Genomic DNA, 22,399 nt, shown 5'->3' with positions numbered 1-22,399 from the left:
TGGCCACTCTCTTCCCACTCCCGTGTAGCGGTGGGATATGGGGTAATGAAGGGTTAATGCCACCTTGCTATTGTAAGGTGACATTAAGCCAGGTTAATAATGGAGAGGCGTCAATTCTGTCACCTATCCATTATTAATCCAATTGCCTGAAAGGGTTAAAAAACAAACATTATTAAAAATTATTTTAATGAAATAAACACACAGGTTGTTTTAGTATTTTATTGCTCTCTCAATCCACCTGAAGACCCTCGCTTGGCAAAATAATAAACCCACAATATATACATACCATCCGAGGATCTGTCAGGTCCCACGATGTAAATCCTTCTGAAGGGGTTAAAGCAATTTACAGGCAGGAGCTGCACTAAAGCACTTGCTCGTGCCTGTAATCCCCGGGTGCTGAAAGGAAAGCAGGGTGATCTGTACTTACATTGAGTTGCGGTGATGCACCCTCTGGTGGATGAACTCATATGAACTCGAGCGTGGGAACTTTTCCAAGGCTCCAGTTCATGAGGACATCCAGCAGAGGGTGCATCACCGCAACTCAATGTAAGTACAGATCACCCTGCTTTCCTTTCAGCACCCGGGGTTTTTACAACCACGAGCGAGTGCTTTAGCGCAGCTCCTGTGGAATATGCAAAAAAAGGGGGATATGAGATGGTTTACTGTATGTAAACCATGTCTCATATCATGTCGGGTTTGGGAAGGAGAAATGAAAAGCCGGCAATTGAATTACCGGCTTTTCACATATATCGCGCTGAATTAAATATAAATACAGAATATATATATATATATATATATATATATATATATATATATATATATATATATATATATATATATATATATATATATATATATACATACACACACTGTATATATGTTTTAACGGACATTTGAGCACATAAATCCACTAGATGTCGGTTTTGCAAGCCTGCGAGAAAATATCGCAGTACGGATGCCATACGGATTACATACGGAGGATGCCATGCGCAAAATACGCTGACACACCCTGCCTACGGATGACATACGGACCACTATTTTGGGAACATTTCTCCGTATTACGGCCGTAAAAAACGGACTGTATTGTCTTACGCTGAGTGTGACGCCGGCCTAAGAGATTAACAGTGGGATTTAACTGGATAAAAGCAGCAGGTGGTTGAGCTCTTAACTGGTTAATGCTTAAAACTGTTAAAGGCACAAATCATTAAATCAGCTATCAGGTGCAGGTTAAGAGGCGGACTCAGCCCTGGAACCCGCATCAAAGTAGGAGACAGGAGATATATTTACAACCTATGTTGTGAAAAGTTTAAATTAGTTTTCATGTCATGGTCGTCCTCTAACGAGCCAGGGAGTAATGGCGGCCAACTGTTACAGCAGTCTGGCTGGCCAGTGGGCCGTCCTCAGCAGAATGAAAAGGGAGCATTTTTGGAGGATGTGATGCAGGATTAGGATCACAATAGGCAATGTCCAGACTTCAGGTGCAACAGGATGAAAAACTCGCTATTACTGGAGCAGTTGATGATGATGATGATTACAGCTCTCCACACTTATTCAGTACACTGAGCCAATAGCCCCTCATGATGTGATGAATACAGCTCTTTTCCGGCAATGTGTAGCATCTATTCTCACTCCTGCCACATATAGCACTTTACGTGCGCTAAAACATCTCCTCTCAGCCTGGACGTTGGCATTGCGGCACCACAGGCTTACAGCAAAGTACCTCAGCTCTCTTTCCACCGCTGACAACTAAGGATCGTGTAGACACATCTCTCCTCCTATCCCTGTCATTTTCTAGCAGTTGGGCACTTTTTGAACCAACCAGGAAACTATGTCCCATGCGGCTGCATAAATTTCACAGCAGTCCCGACAGCAACCACCGCAATGGCACTGGCTGGCCTCCTCGATCTCCAGCACCACTCAATCCCAGGGGTGGAGGGTTGCTTCTCCAGGACTTAGTGGTTCTCCTGTAGAGGCTGCTACCCACTAGACTTCACAAAAGCCCTTACACCAATTACATGTGTGTATGTAAAAATGGCTGAAGAGCTGGCTTCTCACACCATCAGAGTTCACAGACATCGGCAGGGCACCATATTCATGAATGTCTGGGCCCACTAACCATACCCTGCTTGTGGGCACAGTTTAGGGGTGGCCAAATAGGTTTATGCAGAACTGCAAGCCTTTGATGATACTACACCTTGTGGTTCATGGGACTCTGTTCTGTGGAATTATTCTCTGTTGACAGAGGAGTTAATAGTTTCCTTTCCAGAGGTAAAAGCAAAGGACAGAGGGTAAGTCAGGAAGGCTTCAAAAGTGAAATTAAGGATATAAAAAGTAAGAAACTATTTGTATTCACCTTCATTCAAATAAAAATATTACTACAAATATTTGTAGAGATTGTATACTTTTTGGCAGAAACAGGACTTTTATTACTGATACAAAATATTTTCCTAAAGTTTTATTCTATTATGTTTACGGTTATCATAATCTGGACAATGGCAAACAAAGCAATTATTGTCTTACGCTTTAGTATATAAAACCATATTATATAAAACCATATTAAATCATTTATCTAAGAGTATAAAAATCCACGTCAATAAAATGTCTTTTAGAGAGACAAAAAGCATGAAACTAACATATATGTGCAACAGAAAACATTTTAAATGAACAATACTTGAGGGGTCGCCTACATTTTTTTATGTACTACTGTGTATTTTATGTGCTTGCATTAGACTGTTGTTCTTGTGTGGTAAACAAGGTGCTCTACATTTTTACATACAGAGGAACACGACCGCTCAAGAGATCTGTGAATTGACAAGTGTATTTACATATTATAACTTCTAGATACGGTCAATGTGGTGCACACTAGCAATACAGAAGTTCTAATTATGATGCCACTATCAATAAGGATGAAAGTCTAATTATATGAGTTTCTGAATTCATAGTAAGTTAGGCAATCTGCTCCATTAAACTAGCATCAGTGTTTGCAAATAGTGGAACACAATGTCACACTGTTCAATACTGCCAAAAGTCAAACATAAAGACCACTTAGCTCAAATTGAAGACAGAAGCCTATATTTAGCTAGTGATTATAAAAATGCATGGAAACAGAGCCTATTCACAACATCAGACAGCAGGACACATGCCAACACCACAACGAACAATTAAACTTCCACACACACACGACTTGTGCTTCTTGCTTACCCATTATTTTTACACACAAAGAAAAATTGTCATCACATTGGTTCCTAATGTTTGGGTCATAAATTAAAAAAATGTGCAAAAAGATCTAAAAGAGCTCAATTAACACTGTAGCTGTAGACCAAGGCTTCATCCTGTCCACATAAAGGTACCGTCACACTCAGCGACGCTGCAGCGATATAGACAACGAGCCGATCGCTGCAGCGTCGTTGTTTAAGTCGCTGTAAAGATGTCAAACACAGCAGCTCCACAACGATGCAGGAGCGATCCTGTGACGTAGCGGTGACTCACTTATCGTTCTCACAGGTCGTTAGCTCCATGTTTAACATTGCTGACATCGTTGCTTTTGCTGTCACACACGACGATACACGCCGATCTGACGACCAAATAAAGTTCTGGACTTCTAGCTCCGACCAGCGATATCACAGCGGGATCCAGATCGCTGCTGCGTGTCAAACACAATGAGATCGCTATCCAGGACGTTGCAACGCTGAAAGTTGTTTAGTGTGAAGGTTACCTTTACACTGTCACATTGCGAGAACCTCTGCTTGATTCTGAACGGTGGCAAATTGAATTAACATTAAAAGGATTATAATAAATAAACAGAACGGTCATTACCGCTGTAATAATGTTATACCCACTTCAGCTCTCGAATGAGAAATCTTACAGACCGCCTTTTCTGCATAAAGATTGCATTTCTGAGTTTTGCGAAACAGACAGCTGTTAGTCTGATTCGTATTTAGTCAATCATCTCAAGAGACAATTAGACATACACAGGGACCCACACTGTGACCTTATGATCATTTCTCACACTTATCAGCTAAAGGGTCTATTGTATCAAAATTGTCTTCTAGATACAGAATAGACTGCTTAGAGGATGTAGAAAACAAGGACACTTCTGTTTTAGAGACCTTTTATAAAGCGAATATGGGCAAACTGTAAACTTTTAGCAGACATCATAAATCAAAGATCAGCCTTCATGTTCCTCCAACCTTATGGTAAGTTCAGATAAGACAACATACATGAAAATAATCATTTTTATTACCAATTATAATTTAATTCCTCAAGCAAGTAAAAAAAAAAAAAAAAAAAAGGTAATTTTTTATGTTGTTTGGTCAACTAGTCAGCTATCCAAGTTTAGCTAATTATTCAGATAACTAAAGGAAAGGGTCAGATTCATTATTGCATTTGTGCCTTTTTTAATCTGCAAGTAGTGTGCAAATCATGTGTAATATGCTTACTGGTAAAGAAGCCGTACACCACTATACATGCTGGTAAATAGACTTTCTTTTTAGAGGTGATTGTTTGCACATTATTCAAGTCTTTAGATTATGTTCTAGGGTTGGCTAGCTTATCTAATGAGTTTAGTCAATTCAATATTTCACTTGCCCATAATTTCTTTTGGTTTGAGTTTGGTCTAAATAGTGAATATGACTTTAAGCCTTTCCTTTCATGCAGAGCCAATATCAAGACCAACAGTTAAGAGAGTAGAGATAAGAACTTGGTGTGACACAGTATGAGCAGCACTTATAAGGGCAGGTGACGGAAGCAGGACTATGTACCAGTTCTGCAATGGTCTCCAGTGCATTCATCCAATCTGTAAGTTTTGCAGAGAGCCATGCTGGTAAATGTGTACAGTCTTTCAGAATGTTGCTATGTGTGACCCACGTCATCCACTCTGATCTTGCTCAGTTTCTCAGAGGTGGGCACCACTGTTGTGAGGGGTTGACACACTCCGCTGCTTCCTAAGGTAGACACAGGAAGGTTTCCTGAAGTAAATCACCTGCTGGTCTATTATGGACATATGGACAGCATAGACCACAGCAGGGTTCAGCAAAATAAACAGAGCCTTTCTGCCATAACTGTAAAACAAAAATACAACATACAACAAAGTCCACTTGTATGTGGGATTCCCCTGCTCAGACAGGTGGAGATATGGTGGGCATCCTCCCACCCACTTTATGGATGCCCACATAAAAACAGCCCATGGCTGCAACTTTAATTTACCCCTCTCAACATAGTGTGCTGGAGGAAAATATCCTGGTTTCACATCACTGACACCATTATGTGCAGTGAAATAAGAAAAAGACACCACTATAATATGCACACCACCCAATAATAGTATAGCAAAAATTCCACTTTATTGGAATGTTATATACCCAGGATGATCATAGCAGTGTGGTGATTTTAATTATGTTTTAATATGTGTGCCAATAAAGTGGAATTTTTGCTATACTATTATTGGGTGGTGTGCATATTATAGTGGTGTCTTTTTCTTTTTCTTATTTCATGGTTATGTTTCTACTAAATGCACCCCTTATATGTAATTTCTCTATGGCTGTGCGCCGGGTTTCTCTGATTACATGGCCATTATGCGCAGTGACACATATCTCCCCTCATACACTGTGCCAGTGACCCTGTCACACTGTATATGAGTGACCCCACCCCCAAAGAATAGGAAACCCAGGCATGCAAGTCTTGGTCTCACTTTATAGATCATGAATTGGGTGTGGGGTGGATGGAGTCCGGGCAAAAGAGGCTTGCTCTGCTGTGGGCTGTAAGGTGAAGTAAACAGTTACTGAGAACGTACTAAATGTCTGCGAGAACACATCTATCCAGCTGCCTATACACACAACCACTGCTTATAGCTTTATGTACCACAACTCAATCAAATAACGCAGATATTACATTTGTCTTATGAATAATGAATACATCATTATTTACCACACCAATACAGTGCAGCATAACACCTTACATAATTATATAGCATATCTTCCCACAACAATCTAATACAGTATAAAACAAAGGATATCACACAGCCCCACAACAATTTTGAACAAGACAAATATCATATAGCACACAACCAACCAATCATGTACAACACATCTCACATCATCATACAGCACACAGTCCATCAACAATCATGTATTATACAACTACCATTATATAGCACACAGCCAACAATCATATACAACACATCTCACATAATACAGCACACAGCCCACCAATCATATACAACGCATTTCACATCATACAGCACAGCCCATCAATCATGTACAACACATCTCACATCATCATACAGCACACAGTCAATCAACAATCATGTACTATACAATTACCATCATATAGCATACAGGCAACAATCATGTACAACAAGTCTCACATCATACAGCACGTAGTCCCACAACAATCATGCACTATACAACTACCATCATATAGCATACAGGCAACAATCCTGTACAACACGTCTCACATCATGCAGCACATAGTCCCACAACAATCATGCACTATACAACTAACATCATATAGCATACAGGCAACAATCATGTACAACACGTCTCACATCATACAGCACATAGTTGTATAGTGCATGATTGTTGTGGGACTACCATCATATACAGTGGGGAAATAAAGTATTTAATCAGCCACCAATTGTGCAAGTTTTCCCACTTAAAAAGATGAGAGAGGCCTCTAATTTACATCATAGGTAGACCACAACAATAAGAGTCAAAATGAGAAAACAAATCCAAAAAATCACCTTGTCTGATTTGGCAAGATTTATTTTGCAAATTATGGTGGAAAATAAGTATTTGGTCACCTAAAAGCATGCAAGATTTCTGTCTCTCACAGACCTGTAACTTGTTATTTAAGAGACTCCTCTGTCCTCCTCTCATTACCTGTAGTAATGGCACCTGTTTGAACTTGTTATCAGTATGAAAAACACCTGTCCACAACCTGAAATAGTCACACTTCAAAGTCCAATATGGTGAAGACCAAAGAGCTGTCGAAGGACACCAGAAACAAAATTTTAGCACTGCACCAGGCTGGGAAGACCGAATCTGCAATAAGCAAGCAGCGTGGTGTGACGAAATCAACTGTGGGAGCAATAATAAGAAAATGGAAGACATACAAGACCACTGATAATCTCCCTCGATCTGAGGCTCCACGCAAGATCTCACCTGTGAGGTCAAAATGATCACAAGAACGGTGAGCAAAAATCCCAGAACCACACGGGGGGACCTAGTGAATGACCTGCACAGAGCTGGGACCACTGTAACAAAGGCAACCATAGGTAACACACTATGCCACCAGGGACTCAGATCCTGCAGTGCTAGACATGTCTCCCTGCTTAAGCCAGTACATGTCTGGGCCCATCTGAAGTTTGCCAGAGAGCATTTGGATTATGCAGAAGAGTTTTGGCAGCATGTCATATAGTTTGATGAAACCAAAGTGGTAGAAACAAAACTTGTTGTGTTTTGTGAAGACAGAATGCTGAGTTGCATCCAAAGAACACCATACCTACTGTGAAGCATGGGTGTGGCAACATCATGCTTTGGGGCTGTTTCTCTGCAAAGGGACCAGGACAAGTGTTCTGTGTACATGAAAGAATGAATGGGGCCATGTATTGTGAGATTTGAGTGCAAACCTCCTTCCATCAGCAAAGGCATTAAAGATGAAACGTGGATGGGTCATTGAGCATGATATTAATCCCAAGCACACCACCAGGGCAACAAAGGAGTGGCTTTGTAAGAAGCATATGAAGGTTCTGGAGTGGCCTAGCCAGTCTCCAGATCTCAACCCCATTGAAAACTTTTGGAGGGAGTTGAAAGTCCGTGTTGCCCAGCGACAGGCCCAAAACATCATTGCTATAGAGGAGATCTGCATAGAAGAATGGGCCAACATACCACCAACAGAGTGTGACAACCTTGTGAAGTCTTACAGAAAATGTTTGACCGCTGTCATTGCCAACAAAGGATATATAACAAAATATTGAGATGAGATGTATTGTTAATGACCAAATACTTATTTTCCACCATATTTTGCAAAATAAATCTTGCCAAATCAGACAAGGTAATTTTCTGGATTTGTTTTCTGAATTTTGACTCTCATAGTTGTGGTCTACCTATGATGTCACTTACAGGCCTCTCTCATCTTTTCACACAGAGACCACCGCAATCATACACAACACAACTATCATATAGCACACAGCCACAACTATCATCAGTTCACCAGCTACTCCACCATGATAGAAGATCAGCTCTCCACCCTCCTGTCAAGATCACACCTCACCACTTGCACACTCCCGTCCCACCTCATCCCTAACCTCGCCACAGTCTTCATCCCATCCCTAACACACCTCTTAAACCTCTCACTCACAACTGGTGTCTTCCTCTCATCCTTCAAACATGCCAAGATCACACCCATCCTCAAAAAGCCCTCCCTCGACCCATCCTCTGCGTCTAGCTATCGCCCGATATCTCTTCTCCCTTATGCGCCAAAACTACTGGAAAAGCATGTCCATCTTGAACTCTCCTCCCACCTCTCCTTCTGCTCCCTCTTTGACCGGCTACAATCTGGCTTCCGACCCCCATCACTCATTGAAACTGCCCTAACTAAAGTCACCAATGGCCTTCTAACCGCCAAGAGCAAGCGACACTACTATGTTGTCCTTCTCCTGGACCGGTTTTCTGCCTTTGACACTGTGGACCACTCCCTCCTGCTACAAATTCTCTCATCTCTTGGCATCACAGACTTGGCCCTATCCTGGATCTCGTCATATCTAACAGACCGAACATTCAGTGTCTCCCTCTCCCACACCACCTCCTGACCTCGCCCCTTGTCAGTCGGTGTTCCTCAAGGCTCAATTCTAGGACCCCTACTCTTCATCTACACCTTTGGCCTGGGACAACTCATAGAATCCCACAGTTTGCAGTATCATCGCTACGCCGATGACATGCAGATCTACCTATCTGGACCTGACCTCACCTCCTTACTCACCAAAATCATATACTGACTGTCTGCTATCTAAGCCTTCTTTTCTGCTCACTTTCTAAAACTGAACATGGACAAAACAGAATTCATCATCTTTCCCCCATCTCACTACCCCTCCACCAGACCTATCCATCAATGTCAATGGCTGCTCACATTCCCCAGTCTCGAATGCTTGGTGCCTCAGGGTGATCCTGTCTTTCAAGCCAAATATCCAAGCCCTTGCCTGTCAAATCAAACTCAAAAATATTTCCTAGACCCGTGCATTCCTTGACCACGAAACCACAAAAACAATAGTGCATGCCCTTATCCTCATCTCCCACCTTAACTACTGCAACCTTCTACTCTCTGGCACCACTCCAGTCCATCCTACACTCTGCTGCCCGATTAATCTACCTGTCTCCCCACAATTCCCCAGCCTCTCCAGTATGCCAGGCCCTTCAGTGGCTTCCTATAGTCCAGAAACTCCAGTTCAAAACACTTACTATGACATACTAAGCAATCCACAACCTGTCTCCTCCATACATCTGTGACATGGTCTCCCGGTACTTACCTACACGCAACCTTCGATCCTCACAAGATCTCCTTCTCTACTCCCCTCTTATCTCTTCTCCCCACAACCGCATCCAAGACTTTTCCCGTGCTTCCCCCCCATACTCTGGAACTCTCTACCACAACACATCAGACTCACGCCTACCATAGAAACCTTCAAAAAAAACCTCAAGACTCACCTCTTCCGACAAGCCTACAGCCTGCAGGGATCCTAAACCTACTGGCCCGTCGCACAACCTGATCTACCCTCTCCTAGTGTATCCTTACCCATTCCCTGCAGACTGTGAGCCATCAAGGGCAGGGTCCTCCCTCCTTCTGTACCTGTAAGTGACTTTTTTTTTGTTTTGTTCTTGTCCTTGTTTATTTTTATTTGTCTATATTTGCCCCCTTTTTCACATGTAAAGTGCCATGGAATAAATTGCGCTATAAAAAATGAATAATAATTTAGCACACAGCCCACCGCAATCATATACTACACAACTATCATCATATAGCATACAGTCCCACAGTGTGGACCAGATGGTAAAGTCAAGAAAAGTGAACGACCCCAATTAAAAGAAAAATCTTCTAGAAGTCATTAAATTGAAATGTTTTTTTTTTTTTTTCCCAGTCTGCGGAATTGGTATCTACCAATATATGGACATTGTATGGTGGTAATATCAGTCTTTTCAGTCATTTTATAATTTAGTAGCAGTTTGATGCAATTCAGTCAACCTGTATTGCCAAAGAACACCAGGATTGGCAAATTCGCCACTGGCGCCCTGTGCTCTTCACACTAAGCACATGTGACATCATGTCTCGCACCATCCACCAATGTCACGTTGCACCACAGACTGTAAATGAGTTGGTGGTGCTTTAGTCCAGGTCTGGGAGGAGATCCCTCAGGAGACCATCAGCTGCCTCATCAGGAGCATACCCAGGCATTGTAGGGAGGTCATACAGGCACGTGGAGGCCACACACACTACTGAGCATCATTACCTTGTCTTGAGGCATTTCCATTGAAGTTGGATTAGTCTGTAACTTCATTTTCCACTTTGATTTTGAGCATCATTCAAACTCTGTACCTCTGTGAGATATTAGTTGTGATTTACACTGATCATTTTTAGGTTTTATTGTTCTCAACACATTCCAGTATGTAATGAATAAAGATTTACAACTGGAATATTTCATTCAGTGATATCTAGGAAGTGGGATTTTAGTGTTCCCTTTATTTTTTTTGAGCAGTGTATAATGAGGTGCATAGTGGTATTATAGGCTTTTGCTGCATAGAAGTATTTATTCACTGTGTAGCGGTAATGGTAGTGGTCATTTTATGGTAGTACTATTTTAGCCTAGTACAGAAGGTATATTGGTAATAATGGTCTTTGTATAGTGTGCTTGGAGCAAAAAAGCATTAAGGGTATGTGCACACATTGCAGATTTATCTGCAGAATTTTTTTGCACAGAATCTCCATCTCTTGGCAGAAAATGAAGTTAAAAATCTGCGTGTTTTTGCTGCTGTTTTGATGTGTTTTTGTGTGGATTTTCATGCGGATTTGTCTGCATTTTTGTAACCTAAATAAAGATCTCTTATTTAACAAAAAAAAATAAAAAATTGCAATGCAATTTTTTTGTCCAACCTCTTACTTTACATACTCCATTGAAGAATAATGTTTACACACACACAGACAGATATAGACATACAGATAGATGATAGATAATAGATAGAGTTAGGGTACCGTCTCACAGTGGCACTTTGATCGCTACGACGGCACGATCCGTCTGACACTCAGCAGCGATCAGGGACCCCGCTGAGAATCGTACGTCGTAGCAGATCGTTTGGAACTTTATTTCGTCGCTGGATCTCCCGCTGTCATCGCTGGATCGGTGTGTGTGACACCGATCCAGCGATGTGTTCGCTTGTAACCAGGGTAAACATCGGGTTACTAAGCGCAGGGCCGCGCTTAGTAACCCGATGTTTACCCTGGTTACCATCGTAAATGTAAAAAAAACCAAACGGTACATACTCACATTCCGGTGTCACGTCCCTCGCCGTCTGCTTCCCGCACTGACTGTCACTGCCGGCCGTAAGGCACAGCACAGCGGTGACGTCACCGCTGTGCTCTGCTTTCACTTTACGGCCGGCGCTCACAGTCAGTGCGGGAAGCAGACGGCGAGGGATGTGACACCGGAATGTGAGTATGTACTGTTTTTTTTTTTTTTACATTTACGATGGTAACCAGGGTAAACATCGGGTTACTAAGTGCGGCCCTGCGCTTAGTAACCCGATGTTTACCCTGGTTACAAGCGAACACATCGCTGGATCGGTGTCACACACACCGATCCAGCGATGACAGCGGGAGATCCAGCGACGAAATAAAAAAAAACAAACAGTACATACTCACATTCCGGTGTCACATCCCTCGCCGTCTGCTTCCCGCACTGACTGTGAGCGCCGGCCGTAAAGTGAAAGCAGAGCACAGCGGTGACGTCACCGCTGTGCTGTGCCTTACGGCCGGCAGTGACAGTCAGTGCGGGAAGCAGACGGCGAGGGACGTGACACCGGAATGTGAGTATGTACCGTTTGTTTTTTTTTACATTTACAATGGTAACCAGGGTAAACATCGGGTTACTAAGCGCGGCCCTGCGCTTAGTAACCCGATGTCTACCCTGGTTACCCGGGGACTTCGGCATCGTTGGTCGCTGGAGAGCTGTCTGTGTGACAGCTCCCCAGCGACCACACAACGACTTACCAACGATCACGGCCAGGTCGTATCGCTGGTCGTGATCGTTGGTAAATCGTTTAGTGTAACGGTACCCTTAGATAGATAATAGATAGATGATGGATCTCAGCCCCCTGACGAAGCCCACGCGAAAGGGTCACACGTACTACGGGCATCACAGCTATGGGTAAGAGTTATTGAACTTATGTGATTTTTAGTGGATGCCATGTGGTAATATGATCAGCTTTACATTTTTACTATATGTCACACTGACCACACTATGTTTTGACATTGCTACCCCCATCATCACTATTTAACTCTGGATATACTTGAAGAACTGTCACTTTACTAGAAATGGTATATTTTCTTAAATGATCTTGCTTGGTTGTGCTGTTTGTCTGCATGTGTTCTGCTGCACCTGAATCTTTGTCTTGCTAAAAACTCTGTTTATGATATGACCATGTTTTATGTCATTTTGGTGCCTTATATTTATTAGTAAAATAAAAATTATCTTGATTGTACTTCTTGTTTTGGATTTTGGTACTCTAATTTCTTGCTTGTATACAATATTGTTGGGAGTAGTTCCATGGCTATTGCGCATGGTGGTTGGGTTACTCAGGCCAGAGGCCACCCCTATGAATATGTATGCTGTCTAGTGATGAACGAATATATTCGTTACTCGAGATTTCTCGGGCATGCTCGGGGGTCCTCCGAGTATTTTTTAGTGCTCAGAGTTTTAGTTTTCCTTGCCGCAGCTCAATGATTTACATCTGATAGCCAGCAACCAGGCAACCCCCACATGTACTTATGCTGGCTAACAGATGTAAATCATTCAGCTGCGGCAAATAAAACTAAAACCCCAAGCACTAAAAAATACTCGGAGGACCCCCGAGCATGCTTGAGAAATCTCGAGTAATGAGTATATTCGCTCATCACTAATGCTGTCCTAAAGATTTTGTTTGCTGAGGCATGCAAACAGCAGCGCATTTATATCAACCTCTAGCTTCTCCCTCCTTGTAATTTACTATTTAATTGTCTAAGGGTCACTTCCATCTGTCCTTCTGTCTGTCACAGATATTCATTGGTCGCGGCCTCTGTCTGTCATGGAAATCCAAGTCGCTGATTGGTCGTGGCAAAACTCCCCCACGACCATTGCCACGACCAATCAGCGACTGACACAGTCCAGCTGTAAAATGGCCACTCTTTCCGCCCTGCAGTCAGTGCCAGCTCCATACTCCCATCCAGTCAGCCCTCACACAGGGTTAATGCCAGCGTTACCGGAGCGCGGTGTAACGCACTCTGGTTACGCAGCTATTAACCCTGTGTGACCAGCTTTTTACTATTGATGCTGCGTATGAAGCATCAATAGTAAAAAGATCTAATGTTACAAATAAGAATAATAAAAGAAAGGTAATTCTCACCCTATGACGTCGCCCGCTGTCCTCGGCAGTGCAAGCAGCAGGTTCCGGTGCCAAGGATGCTATGCGAGAAGGACCTACCATGACGTCATGGTCATGTGACCGCGATGTCATCACAGGTCCTGCGCTCATACCAACCCTGGGACAGGAAGCTGCCGCGTGCATCGCACACAGGCGCCAGGACTTCAAAGGGCCTTCGGAAGGTGAGTATATGTTTATTTTTTATTTTAAGTCTTTTTTAACCACGCATATAGTGCCCACATTGCTATATACTACGTGGGCTGTGTTACATACTGTGTGGGCTCTGTACTGCATGGGCTGTGTTATATATTACGTGGCCAGTGTTATATACTGCGGGGGCTGTGCTATATATTACGTGGCCAGTGTTATATACTGATTGGCCTGTGTTATATAATATGCCGCCTGTGTTATATACTGCGTGGCTGCAATGTACTGCGTGGGCTGTGTTATATATTACGTGGCCAGTGTTAGATACTGCGGGGGCTGTGATATACTGCGTGGCTGCTATGTTCTGCATTGGCTGTGCTATATATTACGTGGCCAGTTATATACTGCGGGGGCTGTGCTATATACTGTGTGGCTGCTATGTACTGTGTAGGCTGTGTTATATATTACGTGGCCAGTGTTATATACTGCGGGGGCTGTGCTATATACTGCGTGGCTGCTACGTACTGCGTGGGCAGTGTTATATACTGTGGGGGCTGTGCTATATACTGAGCAGCTGCTATGTACTGCGTGGGCTGTGCTATATATTATGTGGCCAGTGTTACATACTGAGGGGGCTGTGCTATATACTGCGTGGCTGCTATATACTGCGTGGGCTGTGCTATATATTACATGGCCAGTGTTATATACCACGTCGCCTGTGTTATATACTGTGTGGCTGCTATATACTGCGTGGGCTGTGTTATATAGTACGTAGGCTGTGTTATATACTGCATGGCCACTGTTACACTATGTTCCAAATTATTATGCAAATGATATTTTTCTCCGATTTTCCTAAATGGTCGGTCCAAATGACAGTCAGTCTAATAAAAGTCATCACCCTTTAGAGTATACATCAAATTTTATTGAAGAAACCTCCCAATAATAACAGCATAATCTCCAAAATGAATAAAACCTCAAAATGTACTGTTCCAAATAATTAGGCACAGTAGAATTTCTAGACATTTGATATGTTTTAAAGAACTGAAAATGCTCATTTGTGGAATTTGCAGCATGATGAGGTCACATTCACTGAACAAAAAAGCTATTTAACTCCAAAATATCCTAACAGGCCAAGTTACATGTTAACATAGGAACCTTTCTTTGATATCATCTTCACAATTCTTGCATCCATTGAACTTGTGAGTTTTTGGAGAGTTTCTGCTTGTATTTCTTTGCATGAAGTCAGAATAGCCTCCCAGAGCTGCTGTTTTGATGTGAACTGCCTCCCACCCTCATAGATCTTCTGCTTGATGATACTGCAAAGGTTCTCTATAGGGTTGAGGACAGGGGAAGATGGTGGCAACACCATGAGTTTATCTCCTTTTATGCCCATAGCAGCCAAGGACTCAGAGGTATGCTTTGCAGCATGAGATGGTGCATTGTCATGCATGAAGATGATTTTGCTCATCAAAGCATGTTTCTGCTTTTTATACCATGGAAGAAAGTTGTTAGTCAGAAACTCTATATACTTTGCAGAGATCATTTTCACATCTTCAGGAACTTTAAAGGGCCCTACCAGCTGTTTCCCCATGATTCCATCCCAAAACATGACTCCTCCACATCCTTGCTGACGTTGCAGCCTTGTTGGGACATTGTGGCCATCCACTACTCCATCCATCTGGACCATCCAGGGTTGCTCAACACTCATCAGTAAACAAGACTGTTTGAAAATTAGTCTTCATGTATGTCTGGGCCCACTACAACCGTTTCTGCTTGTGAACACTGTTTAGGGGTGGCAGAATAGGAGGTTTATGATCCAAAGGAAGCCTTTGAAGGATCCTACACCTTGAGGTTTGAGGGACTCCAGAGGCATCAGCGGCTTCAAATATCTGTTTGCTGGTTTGTAATGGCTTTTTAGCAGCTGCTCTCTTTTTCCGATCAACTTGCCTGGCGGAAACCTTCCTCATTATGCCTTTATCAGCACGAACACGACTGTACTCAGATTCAGCCACAAATTTCTTAACAGTACGATGATCACGCTTAAATTTTCAAGACATATCTAATGTTTTCATCCCTTGACCAAGGCATTGCACTATTTGATGCTTTTCGGCAGCAGAGAGATCCTTTTTCTTTCCCATGTTACTTGAAAACTGTGGCCTGCTTAATAATGTGGAACATCATTTTTAAGTAGTTTTCCTTTTATTAGAAGGAAAACTAATTATCACATGTGTTTAAGATTGATTTCAGTGATCCATTGAGCCCTGAGACACAATGCCATCCATGAGTTTATTTTAAAAACAACACAATTACCGTATTTTCCGTTTTGTAAGACGCACTTTATTTCCCCCAAATTTGGGGGGGAAATGGGGGTGCGTCTTACAAAGCAGATATACCGCTTACCGTTACAGGCTGGGATGAGGGGGTGTCCGCTGCCGCCCGCTGCCGCCCGCCACCGCTGCTGCTGCCGCCCGCCACCGCGGTTGTCTGCTGCTACTCCGGTGCTGCAGGGGCTCTGGCGACATTTTATGAAAGACCAGAGCCCCCCGGCAGTTCGTCCATGCGTTCCTTCCTGTATGACTGACTCCGGGAAAATGGCCGCCGAAATCTCGGGAGATGAGATTTCAGCGCTGAGATCTCATCTCTCGAGATTCCGGCGGCCATTTTCCCGGAGTCAATCATACAGGAATACATGGACGAACTGCCAGGGGGCTCTGGCCTTTCACAATATGTCGGCAGAGCCCCCGCAGCACCGGAAACAGCCCTGCAGCCCCGAAGCCCCCCTGCAGCACAGGAGCCCCCCCGCAGACAGCCTCATCCCAGCCTGCAGCACAGGAGCCCCCCTGCAGCACAGGAGCCCCCCTGCAGACCCCCTCATCCCAGCCTGCCGCACAGGAGCCCCCCTGCTGCACAGGAGCCCCCCTGCAGACCCCCTCATCCCAGCCTGCTGCATAGGAGCCCCCCTGCAGACCTCCTCATCCCAGCCTGCAGCAATGATCCACTCCTGCCTCCAGCAATGACCCTAGGACCCTGATCCACCGCAGCCACAACCCCTGGTAAGTAATAAGACGCATGGATTATAAGACGCCCCAACAATTTATTAAAAAAAGTTTTTTCCTATTTTTCTCCTCAAAATTTGGGGTGCGTCTTATAATCCGGAGCGTCTTACAAAGCGAAAAATACGGTAAATCATTTTGACACTTAAATCCAATTTGCATAATAACTTGGAACACAGTGTATATACTGCGTGGCCTGTATTAACGCAGCAGATATTCTACAATATGTATGTATGTATATATTTAGCAGCCACATAGTATATAGCACGGGCCACGTAGTATTTGCCTGCTATATACTTCATGGCTCCTGTATACTACGTGGCCTGTGCTATATACTATGTGGCTGCTATATACATACATACATACATACATATACAGTGCCTACAAGTAGTATTCAACCCCCTGCAGATTTAGCAGGTTTACACATTTGGAATTAACTTGGCATTGTGACATTTGGACTGTAGATCAGCCTGGAAGTGTGAAATGCACTGCAGCAAAAAAGAATGTTATTTCTTTGTTTATTTTTTTTTTAAATTGGGAAAAGTTTTTTCAGAGGGTCATTTATTATTCAACCCCTCAACCCACCAGAATTCTGTTTGGTTCCCCTAAAGTATTAAGAAGTAGTTCAGGCACAAAGAACAATGAACTTCACATGTTTGGATTAATTATCTCTTTTTCCAGCCTTTTCTGACTATTTAAGACCCTCCCCAAACTTGTGAACAGCACTCAAACATGGTCAACATGGGAAAGACAAAGGAGCATTCCAATGCCATCAGAGACAAGATCGTGGAGGGTCACAAGGCTGGCAAGGGGTACAAAACCCTTTCCAAGGAGTTGGGCCTACCTGTCTCCACTGTTGGGAGCATCATCCAGAAGTGGAAGGCTTATGGAACTACTGTTAGCCTTCCACGGCCTGGACAGCCTTTGAAAGTTTCCTCCCGTGCCGAGGCCAGGCTTGTCCGAAGAGTCAAGGCTAACCCAAGGACAACAAGGAAGGAGCTCCGGGAAGATCTCATGGCAGTGGGGACATTGGTTTCAGTCAATACCATAAGTAACGTACTCCACCGCAATGGTCTCCGTTCCAGACGAGCCCGTAAGGTACCTTTACTTTCAAAGCGTCATGTCAAGGCTCGTCTACAATTTGCTCATGATCACTTGGAGGACTCTGAGACTGACTGGTTCAAGGTTCTCTGGTCTGATGAGACCAAGATCGAGATCTTTGGTGCCAACCACACACGTGACGTTTGGAGACTGGATGGCACTGCATACGACCCCAAGAATACCATCCCTACAGTCAAGCATGGTGGTGGCAGCATCATGCTGTGGGGCTGTTTCTCAGCCAAGGGGCCTGGCCATCTGGTCCGCATCCATGGGAAGATGGATAGCACGGCCTACCTGGAGATTTTGGCCAAGAACCTCCGCTCCTCCATCAAGGATCTTAAGATGGGTCGTCATTTCATCTTCCAACAAGACAATGACCCAAAGCACACAGCCAAGAAAACCAAGGCCTGGTTCAAGAGGCAAAAAATCAAGGTGTTGCAGTGGCCTAGTCAGTCTCCTGACCTTAACCCAATTGAAAACTTGTGGAAGGAGCTCAAGATTAAAGTCCACATGAGACACCCAAAGAACCTAGATAACTTGGAGAAGATCTGCATGGAGGAGTGGGCCAAGATAACTCCAGAGACCTGTGCCGGCCTGATCAGGTCTTATAAAAGACAATTATTAGCTGTAATTGCAAACAAAGGTTATTCCACAAAATATTAAACCTAGGGGTTGAATAATAATTGACCCACACTTTTATGTTTAAAATTTATAAAAATTTAACTGAGCAACAAAACTTTTTGGTTTGTAAGATTTATGCATCTGTTAATAAATCCTGCTCTTGTTTGAAGTTTGAAGGCTCTAACTTATTTTCATCTTATTAAACCTGCTAAATCTGCAGGGGGTTGAATACTACTTGTAGGCACTGTATATCCTAGAATACCCGATGCGTTAGAATCGGGCCACCATCTAGTCTACTATATAATTGTCTAAGGGTCACGTCTGTCCGTCTGTGTCACGGATATTCATTGGTCGCGGCCTCTGTGTGTCATGGACATCCAAGTCGCTGATTGGTCGTGGCAAAACGCCCACGACCATTGCCACGACCAATCAGCGACGGCCATAGTCTGGCAGCGAAATGGCCGCTGCCTTACTGCCTTGCAGTCAGCGCTGAGCGCTCACACAGGGTTAATGCCAGCGTTAACGCAGCTATTAACCCTGTGTGACCAACTTTTTAATATTGATGCTGCCTATGCAGCATCAATAGTTAAAAGATCTAATGTTACAAATAATAATAATTAAAAAAAAAAAGGTTATTCTCACCATCCGACGTCGCCCGCTGTCCTCGCCAGTGCAAACGGCAGGTTCCGGTGCCAAGGATGCTATGCGAGAAGGACCTGCCATGACGTCACGGACATGTGACCGCGACGTCATCACAGGTCCTGCGCTCATACCAACCCTGGGACAGGAAGCTGCCGCGTGCACCGCACACAGGCGCCAGGACTTCAAGGAGCCTTCGGAAGGTGAGTACCGTATATGTTTATTTTTTATTTTAAGTCTTTTTTAACCATGCATATAGTGCCCACATTGCTATATATACTACGTGGGCTGTGTTACATACTGCGTGGGCTCTGTTATATACTACATCTCTGTGCTATATACTATGTAGCTGGGCAATACACAATGTGACTGTGCAATATACAATGTGACTGTCCAATATACTACGTGGCTGTGCAATATACTAAGTGCTCTGTGTTATATACTACGTAGCTGTGCAATATACTATGTGGCTGTGTCGGTTCTGTTATATACTACGTCCACTGTGCAATATACTACGTGGCTCTGTTATATACTACGTGGCTGTGCAATATACTACGTGCCTCTACAATATACTACGTGGCTCTGCTATATACTATGTGGCTGACCAATGTACTACATACCTGGTGCAATACACTACGTGGCTATGTTATATACTACGTAGCTCTGCTATATACTATGTACGCTGTGTTACATACTACGTAGCTCAGTTATATACTACGTAGCTATGTTATATACTACGTCGGTTGTGTTATATACTATGTCACTGTGCAATATAGTACGTAGCCTGTGCTATATACTACCTACGTATTATAGAATACCCGACACGTTAGAATCGGGCCACCATCCTTTATGTTTATAATACAACAGGCAAGAAGAAGATTTACAGCTTCCAGAAAGGCATTGCGCTCTCTAATGTCAATGACTTGTACTATTTAGGGTATGTCCCCACGGTCAGGAACCGGCAACACTTTGGACGCAGCACATGTCCGATCCGTCCAAAGTGCTGCTGGCTTTTGAACACAGGTGATTCCGCATGTATTCATTGAACGGACGAGTGTCCGTCTCCGCAGGGAAGCTGCGGGTGCCGACGCACGCAGAGTGGAGATGGGATTTCTTCAAATTCCATCCACTATGCTGTATCATCTGGCCGCTGCGGATGTACGCAGCGCCCAACCCGCAGCATTTACTGACTGTGGGAACGTACCCTTATAAGTTTAGTGGTGCAGCAAAATAAAGTAAAACTTCTCAATATAAAAAGGCAAAGTGACAAAAACTTGAGGCTTTTGTCACTTTGAGACTGACTATCTTCATCCACAAAAAAAAGTCCAACTACATTCTTTACATATTTGAAACCAAGACATATCAGATTATTACAGCAAACATGTGAGACACAGTTTTTAAAGCTTAGCTCATTTTCTTACACAAGCCTGCAGAATGGCTGCAGTAATGGTGCGTGATCCCGCTAATAAGAGAACCTAACCTCCGAGAGCCCAATGAGCAGCGCTTATCTACAAGGCCCGGATTCCTTTCATGTTTTCTCTTGTGAACTGACAGTAATACATTTTGCATTATACAATACCCAACTGAGACAATGGCATGAACGGGCACATATAAAATTATACACTGCTATTTACCAAAACTTTATTTATAGAAGTATTTAAAAAAGTAATATATAACTAACACCGTTTTGCATTTCTAAGGCAGTTCACTACTATAAAAAGGTTATCTTAATAGGTGAGGGCAGTGTAAAGAAAAAATCTGAAACCTTTCCGTATCATTACCTACCGGTCCGCTGGTTTTCCACATTTTTATTTTTTTTTATTCTACCACCCTGAGCCTACAGATAACTTTCCTAGTAGTGCAGAGCCCCTTTAACCCCTTTGTGACAAAGCCTGTTTTCACCTTAATGACCAGGCCAGTTTTTACAATTCTCACCACTGTCACTATGAGGTAATAACTCTGAAACGTTTCAATGGATCCTGGTGATTCTGAGACTCCGAGACTGCTTTGTTGTGATATATTGTACTTTATGATAGCGGTAAAATTTCTTAGATATGACTTGTGTTTATTTGTGAAAAAAATGGAAATTTGGTTAAAGTTTAAAAATTTCACAATTTTCAAACTTTTAACTTTTTATGCCCTTGAATCAGAGAGTCATGTCACACAAAATAGTTAATAAATAGCATTTCCCACATGTCTACGCTCCATCAGCACAATTTTGGAACCACATTTTTTTTGGTTAGGAAGTTATAAGAGTTGACCAGCGATTTTTAATTTTTTCAACAAATTTTACAAAACCATTTTTTTTTAGGGACCGCATTATATTTGAAGTCTCTTTGAGGAGTCTATAAAAGAAAATACCCAAAAGTTACACCATTCTAAAAACAGCAACCCTATGTGCACACGTAGGTGGAATCTCTGCGGATTTTTCCGCACCTGTTTTGTAAATCTGCAGGTAAACCGCACGGCGGATTACCTGCGGATTTACCGCGGTTTTTGTGTGGATTCCACCTGCGATTTTACACCTGCGGATTCCTATTATGGAGCAGGCGTAAACCGCAGCGGAATCCGCACAAAGAATTGACATGCTGCGTTTCCGTGCTTTTTTTCCGCAGCATTTGCACTGCGGGTTTTGTTTTCCATAGGTTTACATGGTACTGTAAACTCATGGAAAACAGCTGCGAATCCGCAGCAAAATCCGCATTGTGTGCACATACCCTCAAGGTACTCAAAACCAAATTCAAGAAGTTTATTAACCCTTCAGGCGCTTAACATTTTTGGAATGTGGAAGGAAAAAATAAACGTGAACTTTCTCCTGAGCATGCAGATACCCCATATGTGGGGGAAATCTACTGTTTGGGCACACGGCAGGGCTCGGAAGAGAAGGAGCGCCAGTTGACTTTTGAAATGCAAAATTTGATGGAATAATTAGTGGACGCCATGTCGAGTTTGAAGAGCTCCTGATGTGCCTAAACAGTGGAAACCACACACAAGAAACACCATTTTGGAAACTAGAGCCTTTATGGAACTTATCTAGATGTGTACTGAGCACCTTGAACCCTCAGGTGCTTCACAGAAGTTTATAGCAAAGAGCTATAGAAGAAAAAAAAAAAAAAAAAAAAAAAAAAATTCCCAAATCTTTTTAGCTCCATATTTTGCATTTTCATAAGGGTAAAA

General features: G+C 43.1%; 1 protein-coding gene across 4 annotated transcripts in view; it reads right to left on the bottom strand.

Moving 5' to 3' along the window:
- LOC143776549 (slit homolog 2 protein-like) overlaps window positions 1-22,399 on the bottom strand; it is a 215,659-nt gene that overhangs the window by 55,937 nt on the left and 137,323 nt on the right. The window contains exon 4 of one of the 4 annotated variants that reach the window (XM_077266020.1): window positions 875-2,258. The exons of the other annotated variants lie outside the window; for them this stretch is intronic. Within the exon in view, the coding sequence (XP_077122135.1) occupies window positions 2,189-2,258 (70 nt within the window). The 3' untranslated portion in view covers window positions 875-2,188. Of the gene's footprint in view, window positions 1-874; window positions 2,259-22,399 lie in introns of those variants that run through there. 4 annotated transcript variants of the gene reach the window in all.

The sequence above is a fragment of the Ranitomeya variabilis genome, chromosome 5, assembly GCF_051348905.1.
Source record: "Ranitomeya variabilis isolate aRanVar5 chromosome 5, aRanVar5.hap1, whole genome shotgun sequence".
NCBI classification, from domain to species: domain Eukaryota; kingdom Metazoa; phylum Chordata; class Amphibia; order Anura; family Dendrobatidae; genus Ranitomeya; species Ranitomeya variabilis.
The sequence above is the reverse complement of the archived record's forward strand: the minus strand, read 5'-3'. Positions and strand labels throughout refer to the sequence as shown.